Source organism: Staurois parvus, unplaced genomic scaffold (assembly GCF_062004578.1).
Source record: "Staurois parvus isolate SC_StPar_1 unplaced genomic scaffold, SC_StPar_1.0 ptg000175l, whole genome shotgun sequence".
Lineage (NCBI taxonomy): Eukaryota > Metazoa > Chordata > Amphibia > Anura > Ranidae > Staurois > Staurois parvus.
In genome coordinates, this window is record NW_028317971.1 from 2,092,535 (window position 1) to 2,116,581 (window position 24,047).

The window sequence follows — 24,047 nt, forward strand, 5'->3', positions numbered from 1 at the left end:
GAACTGTCAGAAATAGCGAAGCTCTCTGCAGTGACACTTTTGCCGGCTGATTGGGGAAAATTCGATTCGTGCACCCGAAGTTTGCTAAAATTCGGATTCGATGCGAATCAAATTTTTCCTGATATTCGAAACAAATTCCACTTCGCCAAGTTCGATTCGCTCATCTCCAATCACAACCATCCATAGCTCAAGTCAAGTGTAAAGTAACTTCTTATCTAATCAATGGAAGAATGGCAGAAGGGACTGCATGGGCAGATTCCAAAACGTTTGTGATCCTTGGAAAGCCCATTTTCTCCCAAAAGATCTTAATATATATATATATATATATATATATATATATATATATATATTCTATCACTGACTTATATCTTACACATACAATTGCTCAGGACATTATGTTTCCTTTCAGCTTATCTGCATATGTTCTGTAGTAGCTACAATATGATTTTGGCTAATAATGTCCCAGACCTGTAACTGTACCCATGGCTATGCCATGTCCTTTGTTATCATTGTATCTGTCCATTGCTTTGTAATTTGTAAACTTTGAAGAGGGTTGTTAAAAATTAAAAGTCAGCATGTACACTTAATGCAGCAGCTGACTTTTAACAGGTACTTACTTGTTCATGGAGTTCACCTTTGAATCCCCAGCACCACAATCTAGGATTTTGGAGCTGACAGCGACTTTCTTAAGTCTCATGGCTGGCTGCCCGCTGTGCATATGCGAGGCATTGTAGTACACTGAGACTGGTCCTGCAGTCTCTTGGAAGTGTGATTATGTCCCAATAGACTGCAGACAGGTGAGAGGACCAAAACTGACTTGGAGCAGGCACCTGTGAAAAAAGGTACCCACTCCCTGAAAAAATAAATGCTGCAAATTAGTTAGGGGCTGGGGGGGGGGGGGGAGGAAGAGGATAAGTGGCACTTCAACTTTTGGGTGAAAGCCCACTTTAATATAAACATATTAAAAACGAAATGCTGAAGAACAGATATTTTTCTAGACTTACAGACCTGGAATAAAAATTTGAAAATGGAGGCCATTGTGCTAATTGATTATAGATACTTTCAAAGATTATTTGTTTATTTTAGGATATATTTTTTTATTTTTTGCAGTGTTTGATGATAACATCTTGAAGATGCTACAGTTTTTATTTCCAACAGTTATACATTCGATCACCATTTTTAGTTTGAATCATGTAGTTAAACAAGTGGTAATCCAAATATTTAATTACACTTGCCACAGGATACCTTTGCAAATAGTACAGGGTTATCTTCTATCTATCCTGAACACTAATAAAAAACATTAATCAGCATAGTATCAGAAGGTGTTTAATTTTCTAAGACCACACTCTCTAATTCTGTGCCAGGTCACAGCTGCTTAGCAACAGGTTTTCTCATCTGAGTGAAACAGTTAAAAGGCGAAATAAAAGCATTTTCTGTGTAAAGTCCCCCACATCTGGTATACAATTTATTTACGGCTTGTGCATAGACACCAGTATAAAATAACTCTTTACCAGGTTGACTTTATTTGTGCAGCCTGGAACATTTTACCTAACCAAGCCAACCTCACAGCTAGCTTGAAAGAGAACATAAGATGGTTGGACAAGTAAAATGTGATGTGGGGCACAGGGGCGGACTGACAACTCAAGGGGCCCCCAGGCAATAAGGGATCATGGGGCCCTGTGTCCTTCCCAAACTCAAAAAAGCCTATGAAAAAGGTACCAGGGGCATCTCATGGGGCCCCCTACTGACCCCGGGACCTCGGGCAGTGCCCGAGTTTCCAACTGGTCAATCCACCCCTGGTGGGGCATCTACGGTACTTTAAAGTCTTCAATAAAATATGCTGATTTGTAACTTAATACAGCACCAATAAAACAAATAAATTAAAAAGGGGTAAACAGGTAAAACATATGCAAAAAGATTAGAGGTCATGTTACCGAAGACACGCTAGTAAAATAATCCAGCATTTTCATTTTGGCAGAGAAGGGAAATAAACACCCAGGAGACTGATGAGAGACCAGGCATAATAGAGAAGGGTTAGCAGTGTCAAGCAGGATTAGACTAACAGCATATATACTGAACATATTAAAAGGTATATTTTTCCAGTGGTCCAATAATCTGGTAAAATAATTGACCAAAGCCAAGCATGACTTTTTACAGTATATTCCGTAACTGCTTGGCAAAGGTTATCAAGGTAAAATCATATCACTTAGGAGTGTTTAGTGTGTAAGAATTAGCAACGAAGCCAACTATCAGCAAACCTTAAAAATAGCAAAATAGTAATATAAACTGTTTATAATTTCTGAGTATAGGGAAAATATGACTTCCACCTCAGTGGTCAGGCCTTGAAGACAATTGTTAGACCTGAGGACTCTCACTTGGCATGACATGTCATCACTGCTCTCCCGGTAGGCAACAACACTGATTGCAGTGCTGGCTACCATGGAGGAAGAAGCAGGCGCACAGTCAAGGTAAGTATAAGGAGGATTGTGGGGAGGGACTCTTTGCAAAGACATTGTCACTTTGACTTGTGTGGGCTGCCCTCCAGCCTGATGACTGGACAGTAACAGGGAAGCAACAGACTGATGAGGTCTTCCTTCTGATTACTACTCCTATTACATTTCTTGTCAACGTATTTCTGCTTAGCAAACCTAATTAGTTCCCAGTTCTCCCCTGCTGCTGTACATGGATTTCATTAGGCTAACACCAAGTCAAATTCAGGTACTTACATTAGTTGCATTGGAAAATAAATGTAACAGTTTATTACTGGATTAAAAGTTGTGTTATCTGTCTCTTTTACACATTGTAGCTACCTTGATTTCAGTTGGCCTCATGCACACAAGGTACTTGCCCAGCTGTTCTAAAAACATTTCTCCTGGCAGGCGAAAAGCAGTGTCAAAAACAAGCCTAAAGCCACGTTTTTGAAAATGTGTTTAGGTGTCTCAAGCTTTTGGGCTTTTATTAATTTAAGTGGCCAGAATATTAATTTATTCCTGTCATTAAAGTAAGTGAATGCCTGAGTGCTTGACGCACCTAGTGCTTAAGCCTGATGTCCCTAAATGCGTGTAAACGTGCTTAAGTACCAGGCGCTCAACCATATCAAACTTTTTTGCTCCTGAACACACTGGCAGTGGAGTTTTTTTTCCATCTAAATGCCCCTGTTTTTAAATTCCTGTAAACTCTATAGGCTAATATTGAGGGGCATTTGCAGGCAAATAAAAAATGTAAGATGTCTCTAGAAGCAGTTGTTAACCACTTGACCTCAGGAAGATTTACCACACCTTCCTGATCAGGCCAGTTTTTGCGTTACAGCTCTGTGTTACTTTAACAGACAATTGACCAGTCATGTAATGCTGTGCATAAACTAAGTTTATGTCCTTTTTTCTCAGAAATAGAGCTTTCTTTTGGAGGTATTTGATCACCTCTGCGTTTTTTACTTTTTGCGCTATAAGCAAAAAAAGACCGACAATTTTGAAAAACCCTGTATTTGTTATTCTATTATAAACCATATCCAATAAAAAAAATGTAAAAAAATCTAATTTCATAAATTCAGATCAAAATGTATTTTTCTACATATATTTTTAGTAAAAATAATCCCAATAAGCGTGTAGCGTGTATTGATTAGTTTGTGCAAAAGTTATAGCATCTATAAATGACGGTATATATACTGGAATTTTTTTTTTTATTTTGTACAAGTAATGGCAGCAATCAGTATCTTATAGCGGGACTGCAGTATTGTTGTGGACATTTTTACACTAACTGACATTTTGTGGGAACCAGTGGCATTAACACAGTGATCAGTGCTAAAAATATGCACTGATCACTGTACTAATGCCACTGGTTGGGAATGGGTTCACATCTGGGGCAATCAAAGGGTTAACTGTGTGCCTAGCTATGTGATTTGTGTAACTTAGCTGGTGCTTGTACTGTGGGAGGAAAAGATCATGTTCCCAGATTCACAGAGAAACTTTCACTCCCCACATGTCAGGACAAAGCTACACAGGCAGAGCTCTATGCATTGTCCCTGCCAGACAATTGGCAGGCACCAGTGAACTCACAGATTGGCTTCTGCTGTGAGTGTTCACACCAGAAGAGAGCTTCTAGCAACATGCACATTCCCCCTATGGAGTAAGTGCAAAATCTCGTATGTATACGTGATTTTGCACAGGAGAGCTGCCCTATAGCAGTAAAACTGCTATAGTGTGGTCCTAGAGTGGTTATAATGCCCGGTGTGCATGAAACCTTAAAGTAGAACTAAGGGCAAAACATTTTATTCATTTTAGATAAAGGAGGGTTAAAACCCCTGATAGGTTTTTTTTTTTGCCATCAGTTTCCCATTGGAGAGATTTCCATTCACTTCCTGTCCCACAGCCAAGCAGGAAGTGAGGGAGTACTTGGTTGTCATCGGGGCCCCAAGAAATAGTTACTCCATTGGAACATTTCCTTTCTATTCCTGATTTTCTTTTGCTTTCACTTCAGGCTGATAATGGTACACAAGACAAAAATAGAGGTGAATCTCCCTAAGGGGGGCACAGATGGCAATAAGCACCTGATTGGTTTTCTCATTTTTCTGAACTCTAGGCAAAACTTTAAAAAAAAACAGGTTTTGCCTTTGCTCATTCTTTAATTCTCATATAGTGCTCCCAAGGTATTGCATTCACAGCATGCAAGGTAAGAATACATTTTTAGAGATAGTAGAATTTAAATACCACTTTGAAAAATGGTTTCAAGAAGACCTACAATCATAAATCAAAATGAGCATGAACTATGGTCAATATTTTTACTCTTTTGAAATACAGTAACAATTGTTTGTTAACAATGGCACATTTTTCACTATGTTTTGTGTGTAGTTTTCAAACTGTTGTTGAATCTACTTTTAAAAGATCTAATAAGCAAGGGTCTTCCAAGGAGCAAAAGCCCAGGTGGTCAGGTATAGGTTGGCAAAAACAAACTCAATGAAAACTGTGTTTAAAGTGGTTGTAAACCCTTACATATACCCTGTGAAGTGACTGGTCTCAGGTGATACACAGAGATTAAACAAAGCCTCCTACATGAGTTGCACCTGTTTATCCATAGCCGTCTGTCCCCTGCATCCATCCAAAGTGCAGAATTAATACAGGAACTTTCAGCTCTGAAAAGAAAGGGGTGGGGAGCTGAAGTTACATCTGTGAGGAGACCTCTGAGAGCTGATTGGAGGGAAGGGACACACCCACCTTCACACAGCACAGAGAATCAGAGCTGAAGCTATCAATCACAGGCTGTGCCCTCCCCATCACCATTTTTCTAATGGTCTCAGGAAAACTCATTAGAAGTGACTTACGCTCATAACAGAAAAACAAGTGGACAGAAATGACACTTAGTGCTCTGGATTGAGACAAGTACATACTATAGAGGGAGATGTTATACTCATATTTCATGTCTAAGGTTTACAGCTACTTTAAGGTATTTGAAGGAAATGTAAACTGTCCTTCTTCTTTGTTGAAGGCAGTAAGAACATTTCAAGTAGTGATCTCCATGGAGGACCTAGGAGTCTTGAAAACAAAAGTGGGAGGCAGTCATTAAAGAAGGTTGCTTGTTTAAAGGTCAGTAAAAGATATAACAAGCCTTTTGGGGTTCTCCTAAAAATACCATTTGCTATATCTGGATACAACACTTTCCAAATACAAGCTCACAGCTGCTGAAGTCAGACTAAAGTTAGAACTTTTGATTTGCTTACTAGTTCATGGTCAATTACTAAGAAAATTACTAAGAAAATAATGAAGCCACTGCATCACCAATAAAGCCAGGAAACTAAGATTTTCTAAATGACAGGCCACTAATGAGATCTTCCAAGTACAGATTTCCTATAAATATACACATAAGAGACAATAAAAATGTTGAAATGTTTCCTATAACAATAGAAGATGCAAACTGTGGTAATAAGAAGAACTACTGAAACTAGAGAGAAAGCCTTCTTGCGCACAACGTGCTGAAGAGGAACTAGTGTGAGTGGTAGAAGACCTCTTTAGTCTTGCTTTTCTGATAAATGATGATGGTATTTAGTGCTTGCATCTCCAAGAACATGGCTTGTTTGTGTGCCAATATGGACTTAAAGGATACGTTCACCTTTTATAAAAAAAAAAATACTCTATCACTACCCCACCCTCTCTCTGTTTCCTGCCCATAGATTCCCCTCTTCCTTTTTTTCCCTCTCTCTCGCTGGGATGGTGCCTCCAGCACACTGAATCAACATTTTCATATCTAACTTAGAATCACAATAACAACTAACGTACCTCAACGTAACTTCTACGCACCCACCGATGCAAAAATTACCTATATGTCAATGATTCCATGTTTTAGTCTATCATGAATCTACGTGCGATATTGACAATATGTTCTCATAACCAATTCACTCAACTCCTCTTCATTTCTCATCTAGACTAACGTCCTCCTCTTAGTTCTCTAAGTTATTGTATGTGGTCCGCCCCTTTATTCTTATTTTGAATTACATGCTACGTCTTTTGTCTGACATGCTCCCGTTATAAGGCTAGATTCTTCTAGGAAATTGCTGTTTTGATACAACCCATGTCTTTGTCTATGTTTTTGTTTTTCATTGCTCAATAAATCTTTTTCGAAAAAAAAAAGTAAAAAATAATAAATGCACATTTTTTTGCAGGTAAAAAAATGTGCATTTATTATTTTTGTCTGCAGGAGCCTGTAAACCATTGCACCAGCAATCAGCAGATTGTTGGTGCCATGCAGATCTTCTGCAGATCTGTCAGTATATCTGCTTGCTTGTACGGAACATACAAGCAAGCAGATATATTGACAGAAGAATGAATGACCTACCACGGTGACCACCAGATAACTGTAAATGAGTGACGCGACCATGTGGGCGGAGCAGGGGGTGGTCTGATCATAACATGTTATACCCTGAAAATGGGTGTAACATGTAACATATTACAAAAGGTGAACTTATCCTTTAACATTTCTGAACTTGCACTTTATGTACCATATGCGAGCTGGTGAGTGCTGTTTCCTAACCCAAAAAAATTGGGAACAGTCAAATTAATATGGTTTTCTATCAGCAACATCTGCTGACAGTTAAAGTGCAAGATGTTTCAATCAGATGTTACAGATTCTTTGTTCATATAGTAAATACTGGCATATTGCCTTCTAGGTGTCACTGTGGGTTCATACATTTGTTTTCACTACGAAAGAATCATTTGAGAATAGAATAAACATATGTCACGCAAAGCGCTTTTACATCTCTGCCAAAAATGTTGCCAGGAAATTGAATGTGTTTTGTAATTACATGTGGATAATTCCATTATTATAGATGTGTCATTTATAGATTCTGTTATTTATAGCAATTCTGACCTCACCAACTTGAAGCATCCATGATTTCCTCACATCTGCTGAAAACTATATACGATATCTCTCTTGACATTTTCAAATCACTTCTGGCATATAGTTTATGAAGGCCTTCTGGGCTGATCATCACTAGCAGAAACTACATGGCACTTATTATATACAGTGTATATATGTGTTAGTGGCAGGAGCGGACTGACTATTTGGAAACAAGGGCACTGCCCGAGGGCCCGGGCTCAGTAAGGGGCCCCGTGAAATGCCTCTGGTACCTTTTTCTTAGGCTTTTTTGAGTTTGGGCAAGGACACAGGGGCCCCATGATCCCCTATTGCCTGGGGGCCCCATGAGTTGTTAATCCACCCCTGGTTAGTGGTATAGTGCATGGAAGTAAAAAAAAATAAGCACACCTAATAATAGATTGGGTACAGTCTTTTCATCCTTCCATGGCATTTATGGTTAGTCATATAATGTTTGTAGGAGAAAGGCAAAGGCTGTTTTCCCTGTGCCCCTGATTTAATAATATATATTTTTTTTACTTAATTGAACTATACCGCTAATAGGTTCATTAATCTGGGGCTCACCTGCATAGCTATGCCAATAAGAGGATATTTTTTATTTATGTGCCCCGCAGCCAGCTATGCACCCACAACTACATTAGCAAAGATGAGCAAATATGGTGTATCAAACTGATCTACAGATCTCTTTAGTACACGATCAAGCAGAAAGGTCCATCGCTTGTGGTCAACATTATTGGGCTGATTTACTAAAACTGGAGAGTGCAAAATCTGGTGCAGCTGGGCATAGAAGCCAATTAGCTTCTAGATTTTTGTCAAATCTTAATTGAACAAGCTGAAGTTAGAAGCTGATTGACCACCATGAACAGCTGCACCAGATATTGCACACTCCAGTTTTAGCAAATCAACCCTAAGTGAAAAGTGGGAAGATCTACATTTATGGCAAAGTTCTAAATAAATTGAAATTTTTCTCCTGATGTATATTTTCATAAATGCTTTTATAATTAGTTTTTGGTCTTTTTAAAGTGAACCTTAAAGAAGGTCAAAACAAAAGGTGCACTTAAATGTCACTATTTGCTTCTTAATTTTTTTTTTAATTTTCACTATACTGCTCTGTTTATCCATTGGAATAAGGAGAAGAGGTCCTGTATAAGATGTGCTTAAACAGGAAATGGGACATTCTCCTGGCAGCCACCCAACCAGGGGCGGACTGACCATTTGGAAACTCGGGCACTGCCCGAGACCCCGGGGTCAGTAGGGGGCCCCATGAGTTGCCCCTGGTATCTTTTTCATAGGCTTTTTTGAGTTTGGGCAAGGACACAGGGGCCCCATGATCTCCTATTGCCTGAGGGCCCCATGAGTTGTCAGTCTGCCCCTGCACCCAACACTGGATCATGCAAAGTAGGGATATGAATTACACGCTCTCCATACCTATAAGTATCAGGTATTTCTATTCCCTCTAGGAAATGGAGCAGGCGGAGAGAGACAGAGGTTTATGTGGGGGAGGGACATTTGGGTTAACCTCCTGCTTTCCTTACATAGGTAGAGTTCAGTCACACTTATCAATGTGATTCATGTAATCAAATTAAGTTTGTTAATGCATGTAACAGTATAAAACTACTATGGGAAAACTGGAGAGTGCAAAATCTGGTGCAGCTGTGAATGGTAGCCAATCAGCTTCTAACTTCAGCTTGTTCAAGCTTTGACTAAAAAATAAAAAACCTGGAAGCTGATTGGTTTCTGTGCAGTGCTGCTGCCAGGCTCATCCACCTTATCAGCTTTTCAATGTCTGCTACCCCTCTCTGCAAATCCCTCCACTGGTTTCCACTCACCCAATGAAAAAAAAATTCAAAATACTAACAACTTCTTACAAAGTCATCCACAACTCTGGCCCCAGCTACATCACCAACCTGGTGTAAAAATATAAGCCAAACCGCTTTCTTTGATCCTCCCAAGTCCTTCTACTCTCTAGTTCCTGTGTCACTTCCTCCCATGCTCACCTCTAGGACTTCTTCCAAGCTTCTCCAATTCTATGGAACTCACTACCCCAATCTGTCCGACTATCTCCTAATCTTTCCACCTTTAGATGATCCCTGAAAACCCTTCTCTTTAAAGAAGCCTATCCTGCTTCTAACTAGTAAACTGCTCTTTATATCCTCCATCAGCTCATCCCCCAAAGTTTTTATCTTTTGTATCACGCAACCCTCCCTCTTAGATTGTAAGCTCTAAGGAGCAGGGCCCTCTGTTTCCTCTTGTACCAAATTGTATTGTAACTGTAATTTCTACTTTCATTTGTAAAGCACTTTGAAAACCGTTGGAGCTATATAAATCCTGTATAATAATAATAATAAAGAGCTGCACCAGATTTCGCACTCTCCAAATTTAGTAGATCAACCCCATATGTATTTTGAAACTATCTGTGCATATGAACCTTTTCCAAAAATGCTTTGTAAAAGGTTGCATTGCTGTGAATGGACACCATTGAAAACACTGGGCGAGATTTACTAAAACTGTAGCACTCAGAATCTGGTGCAGCTGTGCATGGTAGTCATTCATCTTCTAACTTCAGCTTGTTCAGTTAAGCTATGGCAATAAAACCTGGAAGCTGATTGGTTTCTATGTATAGCTGCAGCAGATTTTGCACCATGTAATTTTAGTAAATAACCCTGCTGTGATTTCCCTTGTCATGCGATTCTGTGCAGCTCCATCTGAAATCGCACTAGTGTGAACCAGATCTAAGTGTTCAGTCTCTTCAGAATATCTGAAAAAATGCAAAATAAAATCTCAACGTGGACTAACCTGCCATGTACTGTTTCCTATGGAGCTACAAATAGGAAAATGTGTAACAGCAAGTATGTAAAAATAGTGAAGTCACGTTTTAAAAAAATCATGAATATAATACAATAGTAACTCAAATGTGATCACTGAAAATACAGTATAAGTTTCTCAAACTAAGCTTCAAAAGTGCATGTAGGGAGAAGTCAACCTATAGTTATTTTATTGCCCCTCAACTACACTTGAAAAGTCATAAACCACAAGAAATATAAAACATGTCAGCAAATTAACAGATATTAACAAATTATTCAGAGGTCCTTGCTAAAAAAGTTCAAGGCACCCCAAATTCCACTGGACACTAACTGAAGACTTCTAACCCATCATTATTGGTGTACTACAGCTTAAAAATGATAAGATTTTCCCTTTAAATAATCACCTGTTTTAAGTGTTTTCATTACATTTCATTAGTTTTCATATAAATATACTGTTACAAATGTAAAGTGGATTTAACTGTTCATTTACTTAGCTTCTTGTTTAACTTTTTTAGCAAATAATTTTTTTAATTATACCAAACAGGTTTTTAGGAAAACAGCATCTGTGTACCATATTGCAAGCAAGATGTGGCAGTAACTACATATGCTGGCCATTACTTTGTGTAAGAATATAAGTCCTCATGCACACTGGACGTTTTGATAACACTGGTAACGTTAGCTGTGTAAAGTCACGTTAAAAACGTGTTTTTCATCTTTTTTCAGCATTTTTGCATTAGTGCTTAGTGACGTTTTGCCACCTTTAGCTGCGTTTTTCCGTGTTTGCATTTCTTAGTGTTTTTTTTTTTTTTAAAGTCCAAAAACACAGGTTTGCAGTGTTTTACCACGTTTTTCAGCATTAGAGTGTTTTTACAGCTAAAAAACTCCTCTAGAAATCCACTAGTCCTGGGTTTCTTTACCAGCCAAAAAAACGTCCCAGCCAAAAACCGTTGATTACAGTCTATGTGTGCATGGACACATAGGATAACATGCTGGGGGGTTTACTAGCAGTAGAAAAAAACATCAAAAGCCAAAAACAGCAGCTGTAAAAACGTCAAGTGTGCAGGAGGACTAAATCCTTAATGCAATTCTACATCTTTGATATTTCATACAGTGAATGTAAACAGCAGATATTTGAAAACAGTATTAAATAAATAAGTATTATAGGATGCAGTATTCACTCTCACCTAATATGTAGGACAATCCAAGATAAAGATTGTTAATGAAAATTCAGAATTTTGTAGAAATTTAAAATATTCTGTCACTAAATTATTCTAAAATGAAGGCAATAACTTTTCAGTATGCAGCCCACTTGTTCCTGACTAATAAAATGCATTCTAAGAACTTTCCTTTTTCTTCTGATAGTACATGGTCTTAACAGCATATCTCTGCACACAGTTCACAGTCCACATAAAGTGACGTCCAATTATTCTTACCTGGGTAATACATGTCTCAGTGCAAAAGTCAGGTTTCTTTAAGATGTGAAAAGATGGCTAAAAACACCACATGTAAAGTTGTGCCTCAAGAGAAAAAAAAAATCCTGTGGGTTTGATGTGTTCTAGATTGTGAGATTTGGCAGGAATGACATTGTAAATTTGAGTAAGGAGAAGTTATGAGCAGAGAGGAGGAGCTGAATCCCACCCCTCATCCATATGTTCACACACAGCCCTGTCTGTGGACAGGATGCATCGTAACCTACTTTGGACCACTACCTCACACTTATGAGGAATGTTAGAGAAAAAAAAAACATCCCTTCTGGGAAAATAACTCTGCAATCAGAAGGAATTTCTGAGCCAAGTTTGTGATAGCAAATCAACTCAGAACTTTCAAAGGTAACTCACCTGGGGCAAAAAGTAACACAAATGATCATTTAAAAAGGCACAGGACAGGTATGAGGAAATACTGCAGTGCTGTACAATACAGATTTCAAAGTACGCTCACAGTGCATTTCATTCGTTAATTCAGAAATAGACAAGCTCCTTGATTGTATTTTATAAAAATGTACAAATGTACAGTAAAGTGCAAGGTCCACTTACATTATACAAGCCTCCGTCCATTCTTCACAAGTCACTTACATAGTAAGTGTAAAATGTACCTATAAAGAAAAAAGTTAGGGCCCTTTCACACAGGCGTTCAGTTTTTTTCATTAGTTCAGTCACTTTTTTTTTTTTTTTTTTCAAAATTGGAGCTAAACGGATCAAGACTTCACTTTTTCCTCCATTTTCATATCCGTTTACATCTGTTTTTCATCCGTTTACATCCGTTTTTTTCATCAGTTTCTCATCAGTTTTTACATCAGTTTTTTACATTCTTTACCAATGCAAAACAGATACAAAAATGGACCATATGTCCGTTTACATCAATTCCTGGGGTTTTTTTTACAGAAGAAAAATAGGGTTTTCTTCAGTTCAAAAAAACTGATGTTAACGTATGCGGACATTAACGGATGTTAACAGATGATCATCCGTTTACATCCGCTAGTCCATAGAAATACATGGGTGTCTGTTTTTCATCCGTAAACGGAGAGATGAAAAGGGGACATACAGAACGCCCGTGTGAAAGGACCCTTAGGGTTTATATTTACCTCACCCCCATATTCTCTTTGTGGTAGCTATGCAATGATAATATCATACTGCTTCCTGCAAGATCCTTAGAAATACAGAAGAAAAGCTTGTGAGAAGGCACTTTTGCAAATTGCAATTGAATGTCTTCTCGCAAGGTTTCGCCTTCTCTGCATTACACAAAATCTTCCCAGAAAGACGACTTCACACTTAGCAAAATGGAAGATGGTGGTAAGTATAAATCTAACTTTTTTATAGGTACATTTTACAGACACTAGAAGGTGATTTGAAAAGAGGGAGTGTGATTGACTAACTTTAGCAGACCTTTCATTTTACTGCAGAGCCTTCATTAACACTTCTCTGCAAATTCTTAAAAACTGGCTTTGTAACTAATATCCTGTCATTTAACATATATATCTTGGTTTTCACACATATACTCCATAGTACTTAGTGGTTTGATTTAGCCACTGTTCAATAATTTCTTCTGACATACTACCACATGATATTGTGTAATTGTTTTTATATTCTTTTTTCAGTATAGAGATGTATTTATTACAGGTACTTATATACTGTAGTGCTGTCAACTTATGCAGTGCTTTACATATATATATATATTGTACATTCACATCACTCCCTAACCCTCAAGGGGTGTACAATCTAAGGTCCCTAACTTACATCATACATACACATACTAGGGCCAATTTAGACAGGATCCAATTAACCTACCAGCATGTCTTTGGAGTGTGGGAGGAAACCCACGCAGACACAGGGATAACATGCAAACTCTAGGCAGGTGGTTGGGATTTGAATCAACGACCCTAGTACTGCCAGGCAGAAGTGCTAACCATTTAGTCACTGTGCTGCCCTAGATTTTCATCCAGATGCTCCTAGTCCTTAAAGCATACTTTGCATCTTGAAGAAAGTCAAGTGATGTTCACACATTAGTACTGCATGAATAGGTGCCATTGTCATACTTTGCATTATATACAGGTGTGTTCAAAATAATAGCAGTCAGACATCACTAACCTGATCAATCACTGTTTTTGGTAGAAATGATATTTCTACATGGCAAATAATTTACTAGCAGGTCTAGTAGAGTAATAGAAATCCAACAGACCCAACACTCATGACATGCATGCTGCTGATTCTGTGTAATTGAATCACTAATTGAAAGGGGCAAGTTCAAAATAATAGCAGTGTGGAGTTCTATTAGTGAGTTCATTCATTCTTTGAAGAACAGGTGGCAATTATTGCCCTTATTTAAGGAAGGAAGGCAGCAAATGTTGTTCATGCTGGTTACAGTGCATTTTTCTCTGAAATTCTGAGGAAAATGGGTCGTTCCAGACATTGTTCAGAAGAACAGCGTACCCTAATTAAAAAGTTGATCAGAGAGGGGAAAACTTATAAAGAAGTGCAGAAAATGATAGGCAAATGCTTTAAAATGGCAACCAAAGCCTGAAAGACGTGGAAGAAAGCGAAAAACTACCATTCAAATGGATAGAAGAATAGCCAAAATGGCAAGGACTCAGCCAACAATCAGCTCCAGGAAGATCAAAGAAGGTCTAAAGTTACCTGTGAGTACTGTTACAATTAGAAGACGCCTATGTGAAGCCAAGCTATCTGCACGAAGCCCCCGCAAAGTCCCACTGTTGAAAAAAAGACGTGCTGAAGAGGTTACAATTTGCCAAAGAGCACATTGACTGGCCTAAAGAGAAATGGCGCAACATTTTGTGGACTGATGAAAGTAAGATTGTTCTTTTTGGGTTTTGTGGCCGAAGACAGTTTGCCAGATGACCCCCAAACACTGAATTCCTGCCACAGTACACTGTGAAGACAGTGAAGCATGGTTGCTCAAGCATCATGATATGGGAATGTTTCTCATACTACGGTGTTGGGCCTATTTATCACATACCAGGGATAATGGATCAGTTTGAATACATCAGAATACTTGAAGAGCTCATGCTGCCTTATGCTGAAGAGGTAATGCCCTTGAAATGGGTGTTCCAACAAGACAACAACCCCAAACACACCAGTAAACGTGCAACATCATGGTTCCAGACCAACAAGATTGACGTTATGGAGTGGCCAGCCCAATTCCCGGATCTTAATCCAATAGAAAACTTGTGGGGTGACATCAAAAATGCAGTTTCTGAGGCAAAACCAAGAAATGGAGAAGAACTGTGGAATGTAGTCCAATCATCCTGGGCTGGAATACCTGTTCACAGGTGCCAGAAGTTGGTTGACTCCATGCAACACAGATGTACAGCAGTTCTCAGAAACAGTGCTTATACAACTAAATATTCATTAAGTGACTCAAAGGAAAGCAAAATCTTCAAACATTTTTCAGTTTATATAGTGAATGTTTGAGTTTGTAAAGAAGAATACAAACACTGCTATTTTTTTGAACAGTCTAATGTTTACTTTTCTTCAATTTTTTTAGAGGAACAACACAAATTTGATATATTTTTCTTCATGTTTTGATTTGAAATATAATGTGTAGTGTTCCCAATGCATTTGTGTGTATGGAAATAAAAGCTATTAGAAGGATTTTGAGCTTTATACAATTTTTTCAACACACTGCTATTATTTTGAACACAACTGTACAAGGAAGTCATTATAACTGGTGTGTAGAAGTCATATACCAGGGATGTACTACATCCCTGATATTTGCATAAGAAAACCAAGAATATAGCTAAAATATAATAGCTAAAGACACAAATACCAACATTAAATGTACCAAGTATTCATAAGGGGTCCAATGTACCACAACAAAAACCAATGTATCAGGGCTGGATTAACCATTAATCAAAATAAGCATGTGAGGCACCAAGGGAAGGGGACACCAGAGTTTTCTCCTAGCTATAATGGCATTGAAGAATAAATGCACTTTAAAAAAAAGTACACTTATTCTTTTCCCTGAGTTAACTGATACGAACCTCCCTCTTCACAGATTTATACATACCAAGGCCCAAATGCTACAACCTGCATAGTTTATTTACACCCTGTGTTGCAGGTCCTCCGTCTCTGGACCTCTCTTTCCTGGCTGTGCCAGAGTTGGATTAACCATTAAGCAACAGTTGTGGGGTCTGGACTGAGGGTGACCTGGAAGACAACTGAAGAAAGTTTATAAATCTTCAAACATTTATTTCACAGCACTTAATGAGTTTAAATGTCATGTCAGGCAACTGAGAGCAAACCGTTGCCCTACTGTTAAGCTGTGCTTAGGGCATCACTTGCCCTAAAGTGGTTGTAAACCTCAGATGTGAAAAATGAACACAGCGTTATAGTGTGTACTACCATGAATCCAAAGCACCAAGTGTTATTCCTCTCTGATCTCTCTCCTATCTGCATGAGTCACTGATATCAATCTAAGGTCTCATGCACACTGAGAAGATGAAAAATGTTTTTTTAGCTACATGAGTTTTCAGAATCAAAAATGCAGTAAAAAGCTGCGTTTTTACATGCACGTTAATGCACATTCCGATGTCTTGCGCTTATGCATTCTTTGGCCAGAATTCTGTTATCACCCCCTAAAATGCTTGTTATCATCCCCTCAGGTAGCTACAAGACCCAGTCTTATTTGTCATTTTAATCAAAACAAGTAACCGTTATAGTAGGCTCACACTACTGCGACCTGAAAGTCGCACGACTTACAATGCAACTTTCCAGAAAACATGAGTACTACTTTGAAGCAACTCTGAAGCAACTTTGAAGCAACTTTCAGGTAATGCCTGGGTAATTTTCCTGTCATGTCGGATCCAAATCACATCAATATAGCTGAGGATCCAACTTGGAGGCGACTTCCATTAAAGTCTATGGGTGCAAGCCTTGAAGTAGTACAGGAACCTTTTCTAAAGTCGGAGCGACTTCAGTAGTGCTAAGACAGCTCTCATTGACTAACATGCGATTTCACATGTCATGCAACTTGGGGTCTCACAATTAGGATCCCAAGTCGCGGTAGTGTGTACCGACCCTTAGTGTCTTGTTTATCTTAGAACAAGAAAAGATTGTCTATATACCTTTTAGTTATTTAAAAGGTAAGTCCATCAAAATATGATGTTTTAGTTGAAGATATTTTAGAGACTCTTAACAGTGAGATCTCCTTGCCCACTTTTTGAGTGTTTCTGTACTTCCTGTTGCATTACTCATGAAAAAAATCCATCAGAAACATCTGAAACCAATATTAAAAATCTCAGCAGGTTTAGAGATCTAAAAACAGAAGTGCATATATCTCACAAGCATAATCTATGACTGATATTAAAAAAATATATATATCCATTTTGGTGGACTGCACCTTTAACCTTTATGGTAAATATAAGTACACATGGACAAATGAATTAGATGCAAATAGAGAAGCGTACAAGCAGTGCAATTTATGCCTAGCATAAAATCAAAGAAATAAGATTCAACCACTAGGAACATTCTACCAATTGCCCACACCATGTAATGTTTTAGGATAAAAAAAATATCATAAAAAGCTTATATCCATTTCAAAATGTATTTAAAATGTTGGTTGCTCAGTAAAATATCATAAATGATGTAACAGCTAGCAAAATTGTTAAACATTTATTTTATTACAGGTACTTATATATTACAGGTACTTATATAGCGCCACCAATTTACGCAGTGCTTTACAAATATATTGTACATTCACATCAGTCCCTAACCCTCAAGGGGCGAACATTTTAAATGAAATACATTTGACAAATTAACTGCTATAATAATTAGTTGATGTTCATGTGTTCAGCTTGTAAATGGTTAATTATTCCAGGTTATCAACATATAGTAGAAAAACAGGCATATGCTTCAGTAGATAAATACTGTCATTTCTAACACTCATTTAATTCTTCCTCCTGAATTCACAGGACAGATGATGTACGAGGTGGAGCAAACCTCTGCCACTGTTACGTGATTAGAAACCTTCTTCTCTTGATGCCTCACCTGGGGTCTGTGACAACAGCAAGGCTGCAGCTTTGACAACCTGTAACAAAACCACAAGTATTTAAATATCCACTCAGCTACATACTGTATATCTATATATACTGTAAGTATATGATTCATAGGATCCTTGCGGTTTAGCTTGTCATTTACATTTAAAATTCAGGAACAGTTTACCTAATTTTCTTTAAACTGCCTAATGTCAATGCTTTGTCTGGTCTTACCATTCAAGTTGGGTTAAATTCCCACCATGGGAGTAGGGTCTACCCAGGTCATCACAGGTGCCTACCTAAGGCACACATTATTTGGATTAGTTAAAGTGGTTCTAAAGTCATAAGGTTTTTTGTCTTAATGCATTCTATGCATTAAGGTAAAAAAAACCCTTTCAGTGCCTGTTTCTTTCTCCTCCCATACCTAAATAATTACCCAAGTCCTGTATCCAGTGATGGTCTTCTCTCCTCTCTCCGCTCTTTCAGGCTTGGCCGACAGCAGCAGGAGCCATTGGCTGCTGTAGCTGTCAATCAAAACAAATGGGGACAGAACTGGGGGCAGGGCCGAGCCCAGCTCAGGACAGAGCATGCACATGTGCCACCATAGGCAGTAGCACATGCAGAAGAGGAGGAGCCTGGAGTTCCAGCAGGGGACACCAGAATAGGAAGTTTGGGGCTGCTCTGTGCAATACCTATACACAGAGCAGGTATCACATTTATTATTTTAAGAAAAAGAACATTTACAATCACTTTAAGTAGCTTCCTGCAAACTGGAACTGGTCCTATACTGTGGTTGCCTTTCCTTGATTGCTGTAGGAATACTGATTTGTTAAATGTATGTAAATCTTAACAATGAATATCAGCTCTGCTGTGGTCTTTAACTGTACCATTGAAAGTGTTTTGTTATGTATGTTTGATAAGTGCAAAGACTGCTGTTGATCATGTCAGTAATTCAGTGAGCTATTAACGTTTTCTGCTCTATGCAGTATCAAGCAGTGCTATCAGCCCTTCCCAGTTCACATTTGTGGACTACAGAACTCCTCCACCTTCATGTTATGGAGACAAATAGAGGGGAGGTGTTCTGTAGTTCTAACACATTGTCTATACTAGGGTGACAACACTGCTTCTCCATAAAGACAGTGCAGTGAGTGAACATTGTCATTCTAGAACAGGAAACTTGTTACTAGTAGGATCATCAGATGAAAATAAAAAAGCCTTCCAAAAAATAAATAAATAAACTAATGCAGATATCACATCCTAGGGCTGGTAAACTACAAAATATTAAATTTTTGTTCTTGGGTGTATACATTTTGTTTTCACGAATTTATTAGAAATTTTTTTATAATTCCAAAACAAAAGGAAATCATTGTGCAAAGGTAGACAGGTGGTAACTCAACATTGGCCCAGTAAAAAGTATAAGCCCTGGTTCACATATATGCAGCCATGTGGGCTGCATTTTGCGCGGGCACAAGAGTCCATTCATTTGAATGGACTCCCGTGCCCCGTGACACGCAAAGAAGAAGTCCCTGCACTTCTTATGAAAACGCAGCCCACATGGGAACCTCGATTCCCAGTATGATTGCGTTTTCCAGTACGGGCGGTGTGCCATTAGAACTAATGGCACCCGCCCACGGGTCTGCATTCCTCTGTGCGGGTGGTGCGGCTGCACAGAGTTTTGTGCGGATCTGCAGCGGCACCATCCGCACGATGTGAACCTAGCCTAATAGTATGCCAAACAATTCAGCAACAGAACAAACAGAGTAGGCTGTGATGATACACAAGTTACCTCGGGTTTATACATTTTAAGCCAATAGATCAGTGGCTGTTGAGATTTACTTAATGTCCAAAATGTATGCAAAGTTACAGTAGGTGGGAAACATTTCAGCACTACAAATGAATTATTACTATTGCCTTTTATTTATAAAGACATAAACAACATTGACAATATAAGCATCCAGTTATTAGGGCGTGTCCAGTATATTGTATCATATGGTAAGATACAGAAGGCAAGTTAATGAAGGATCTATCAATTCTACGACGCAATGGAGTAGATTTACTTAGACTGGTGCTCTCAGACTATGGCACAACTGTTCATGGTAGCAGGGGCGGACTGACAACTCATGGGGCCCCCGGGCAATAGGGAATCATGGGGCCCCTGTGTCCTTGTCCAAACTCAAAAAGCCTATGAAAAAGGTACCAGGGGCATCTCATGGGGCCCCCTACTGACCCCGGGCCCTCGGGCGGCGCCCGAGTTTCCGAATGGTCAGTCCGCCCCTGCATGGTAGCTAATCAGCTTCTAACTTCAGCTTGTTCAATTAAGCTTTGGCAATAAAATGTGGATGCTGATTGGTTTCTATAGAGAGCTGCACCACATTTTGTACTCTTCAGTTTTACTAAATAAACCCGAATATAAAATATAAAGGTTAGGTTGCAAAAGGGTAGTTAGGGGCAGCAAATAAAGACTGCTTTGTGCAACCATGGTAAATTATATAATACAGTGTTGAACAGTCTTCATTATAGAATCCCGAAAATCACAGACAAGTGTTACTAACTGGGAGGTAAACCTTAAGTATACTGATGAGAGATAAAAAAAAGCTGTTGACATTTCCTTTCTTCTAGGCTGGAAAGAGGATATTTTTGTTGCTGTTCTCCTTACCAAAGTTCATGGTGTAAAATGCAGTGTGAGGGCAGTACTATTCTGTATACAGGCATGCAGTAAATTTATGGCTGGTATTTACTTAGTAGTTAACCAATGAACAGCCAGAGGGTTTTGCCCTTTCATGACCAGAGCAATGTTTACATTCAGGGGTTATGTTTGCTACAGTGGGAGTTTTTTTTTACTTTAACATGACAAGAAATATCTAATTTGAAGCTATTGCTGAAGGTACGGGGGCTAACAAGTATAAATATGATCTGATGGAATTATAATACATCTACAGTGCATCTAGAAAGTATTCAAAGTGCTTCACTTTTGCCACATTTTGTTACAGCCTTATTCCAAAATAGATTAAATTCATTTTTTTCCTCAACATTCTACAAACAATACCCCATAATGACAATGTGAAAGAAGTTTGTTTTGAAATCTTTACACTTTATTAAAAATAAAAAATGGAAAAAAAAAACATGTGTACATAAGTATTCACAGCCTTTGCTCAATACTTTTGTAATAGCACCTTTAGCACCAATTACAGCCTCAAGTCATTTTGAGTATGATGCTACAAGCTTGGCACACCTATTTTTGGGCAATTTCTCCCATTCTTCTTTGCAGTACCTCTCAAGCTCCATCAGGTTGGATGGGGATCGTCGCTGCACAGCCATTTTCAGATCTCTTCAGAGATGTTCAATCGGGTTCAAGTCTGGGCTTTGACTGGGCCACTCCAGGACATTCACAGAGTTTGCCAGTAGCCACTCCTTTGTTATGTGGGCTGTGTGCTTAGGGTCGTTGTCCTGTTGAAAGATGAACAGTCGCCCCAGTCTCAAGGTCCAGAGCGCTCAGGAACAGGATTCATCAAGGATGTGTCTGTACATTGCTGCATTCATCTTTCCTTCGATCCTGACTAGTCTCCCTGCCGCTGAAAAACATCCCCATAGCATGATGCTGCCACCACCATGCTTCACTGTAGGGATGGTATTGGCCAGGTGGTGAGCGGTGCCTGGTTTCCTCCAGACATGACACTTGGCATTAAGGCCAAAGAGTTCAATCTTTCTTTCATCAGACTAGAGAGTTTTGTTTCTCATGGTCTGAGAGTCCCTCAGGTGCCTTTTGGCAAACTCCAGGAGGGCTGCCATTTGCCTTTTACTGAGGAGTGGCTTCCGTCTGGCCACTCTACCATACAGGCCTGATTGGTGGAGTGCTGCAGAGATGGTTGTTCTTCTGGAAGTTCTTCTCTCTCCACAGAGAAATGCTGGAGCTCTTTCAGAGTGACCACCGGGTGCTTGGTTACCTCCCTGACTAAGGCCCTTCTCCCTCGATTGCTCATTTTGGCTGGGCGGCCCGCTCTAGGAAGATTCCTGGTGGCTCCAAACTTCTTCCATTTATGAATGATGGAGGCTGCTGTGCTTATTGGGACCTTCAATACTGCAGAAATTTTTCTTTACCCTTCCCAGATTTGTGCCTTGATACAATCCTGTCTCGGGGGTATACGGACAATTCCTTGGACTTCATGGCTTGGTTTGTGCTCTGACATGCACTGTTAACTGTGGGACCTTATTTATGCCTTTCCTAATCATGGTTTATGCCTTTCCTAATCATGTCCAATCAATTGAATTTCCCACAGGTGGACTCCAATCAAGTTGTGGAAACAGGATGCACCAGTGGGAACAGGATGCACCAGGGCTCAATTTTGAGTGTCATGGCAAAGGTTGTGAATACTTATGTACATGTGGATTTTTCATTTTTTATATTTAATAAATTGCAAAGATTTCAAAACAAACTTCTTTCACATTGTCATTATGGGGTATTGTTTGTAGAATGTTGAGGAAACAAATGAGTTTAATGCATTTTGGAATAAGGCTGTAACATACCAAAATGTGGCAAAAGTTAAGCGCTGTGAATACTTTCTGGATGCACTGTATATAATGGTAAAATATTCACTGGTGTTTTTATGCCATCACTTTTGCATATGAATGAAGCTTTTAATGAAATTCCCCAATCTGTTACTGAACTGTGACGTAGTAGCAGCACAATGATGAGGTCATTGCACTTTTTGGACACTAGTTAGGAATCGCTGAAGATTTTGGGTCCCCCTATAGTCCCGCATATCCAGACAACATGGATTTTCTTTCATGTTTGCACTTCAGAGACAGTAAACAGTCCTTGAACTTGTTTTTTTTGTAAGTTATATGAGGGGTAGTAAACATGGAAAGGGTTGAGGGATGCATGGGTTGCCCAAGGAACTGCAAACTGAGGACAACGTCCTAACAACTATGTACAAGTCCACAAAGAAGGGTTTCATCTTCTAGGAGAGCTCTCCAGCTCTCGTACAACCTCAGATCCCTGACAAATCCTCTTCTATCCAGCAATTTGGTGGAATCCCTGAGCAAAGGGGATCCAGTGGCTGCTACTGTAAAATGCATAGTCCCGGGTATAAAGCGAGTCAGGTTTCCCACCCAAATGCTCTTTCCCCTTGTCTAGTACAGGAGGTGCACATTTACTCACTCAGTCCTTTTCCTGGGAGCTGGTGGGTCGGTAGCTGCTTTCAAGCCTTCCGATGGGCTTGCTCTTTCCATGGCTCCACAGGTGGTCCTCACACTGGGGGCAGATGAGGTCTGAGTGGTCCTCCTTTCCATCTTCCCACCTGTAGATAGGCCACCTCCCACTGGGCCTCCTCCCAGGTTCATGCATCTCTTCCTCCCACTCCATCTTCCACCTGAACTCTCCTGCTACTTAAAGGCTATCCCAACCCCATGCCAAGCATTTCCTGCCTGGGGAATGGTCAGTATTCTCTAAGTATGCAGACCAGCCCCTCCCCACCCCCACCCCCACCCACTGAGTTCTAGAGTCTTCTCCAAGTCTCTAGATCAGGGGGAGGCACCAGTAAGCTGATCTGCAGAGCCTCTCAGCCCTGACCTTAATTTGACCCCTCTGACTATCCCACAGGCTGCTATTCAGCCTTTTATCTAAAAAAAATAATTAGCTAGCTCCATCAACTAGGAGGGTGCTACAATGTGCTGCTGTACAAGGAATTTCAGAAAGCTAATGTGAGGATGTATGTAGGTATGCTTGCTAACTGTATGTAAAAATCCTACTAAATTAATACAATGATACCCAGTGAATCCATAACTGAGTTAAATGGCGTTTTATATAGTTGCCTGGACTTCTGTGAGCACTGCAGCGAGAAACCAGAGGACACAACACAAAGTCACCAGAGTTGTACTTCCTTAAAGGTTAATTACACCTTAAAAAATAAATAAATAAATACTCCCACAAAAAGTGCATTTATTATTTGTTTGCATTGCAGCTTGCAAAGCATTACAACCTTGATCAATAGAATGGGGTTGCAATGCTCAGGTCACTGTTCTTGCAGCCCTCTGGTCACGGGTCTGGAGGAAGTATCAATGGACTTCAAATGCGGTGATTTGACTACACTTGTCTGTGGTGACAGATGTGATTTTTCTCAATCACATAACCTGTGAATGAATGATGTCACACACCGCCATTCCAAATTTAAATTAAAAAAAAAACATGGGCACTCTAAAAAACCCAAGATTCAGTAAGAGGGGGTGTATAAACTGTGACCATGTTTTTTTGTTATACCTTAAATGAGAGGTCCAGTCAAAGTAAAAAAAAAATAATAAAAGTCAGCAGCTACAAAAACAAACACTCACCTGTCCCTCTATCCTGCAGTATCTTCACACCAGCCAGGTTCACCGGCTGTCCTGTGTCCCCAGCGCCA

General features: G+C 39.4%; 2 protein-coding genes across 2 annotated transcripts in view; both read right to left on the reverse strand.

The window, feature by feature from the left end:
* LOC149462377 (uncharacterized) overlaps positions 1-11,766 on the reverse strand; it is a 459,390-nt gene extending 447,624 nt beyond the window's left edge. Inside the window, exon 1 of the mRNA XM_089676871.1 lies at positions 11,600-11,766. The gene's annotated coding sequence lies outside the window, so the exon portion shown is untranslated. The remainder of the gene's footprint in view (positions 1-11,599) is intronic.
* Positions 11,767-17,279: 5,513 nt separating this feature from the next.
* The window catches only part of LOC149462378 (uncharacterized), a 140,944-nt gene continuing 134,176 nt past the window's right edge, over positions 17,280-24,047 (reverse strand). Inside the window, exon 9 of the mRNA XM_089677007.1 lies at positions 17,280-17,705. Coding sequence (XP_089533133.1) covers positions 17,637-17,705 — 69 coding nt within the window. The 3' untranslated portion in view covers positions 17,280-17,636. The remainder of the gene's footprint in view (positions 17,706-24,047) is intronic.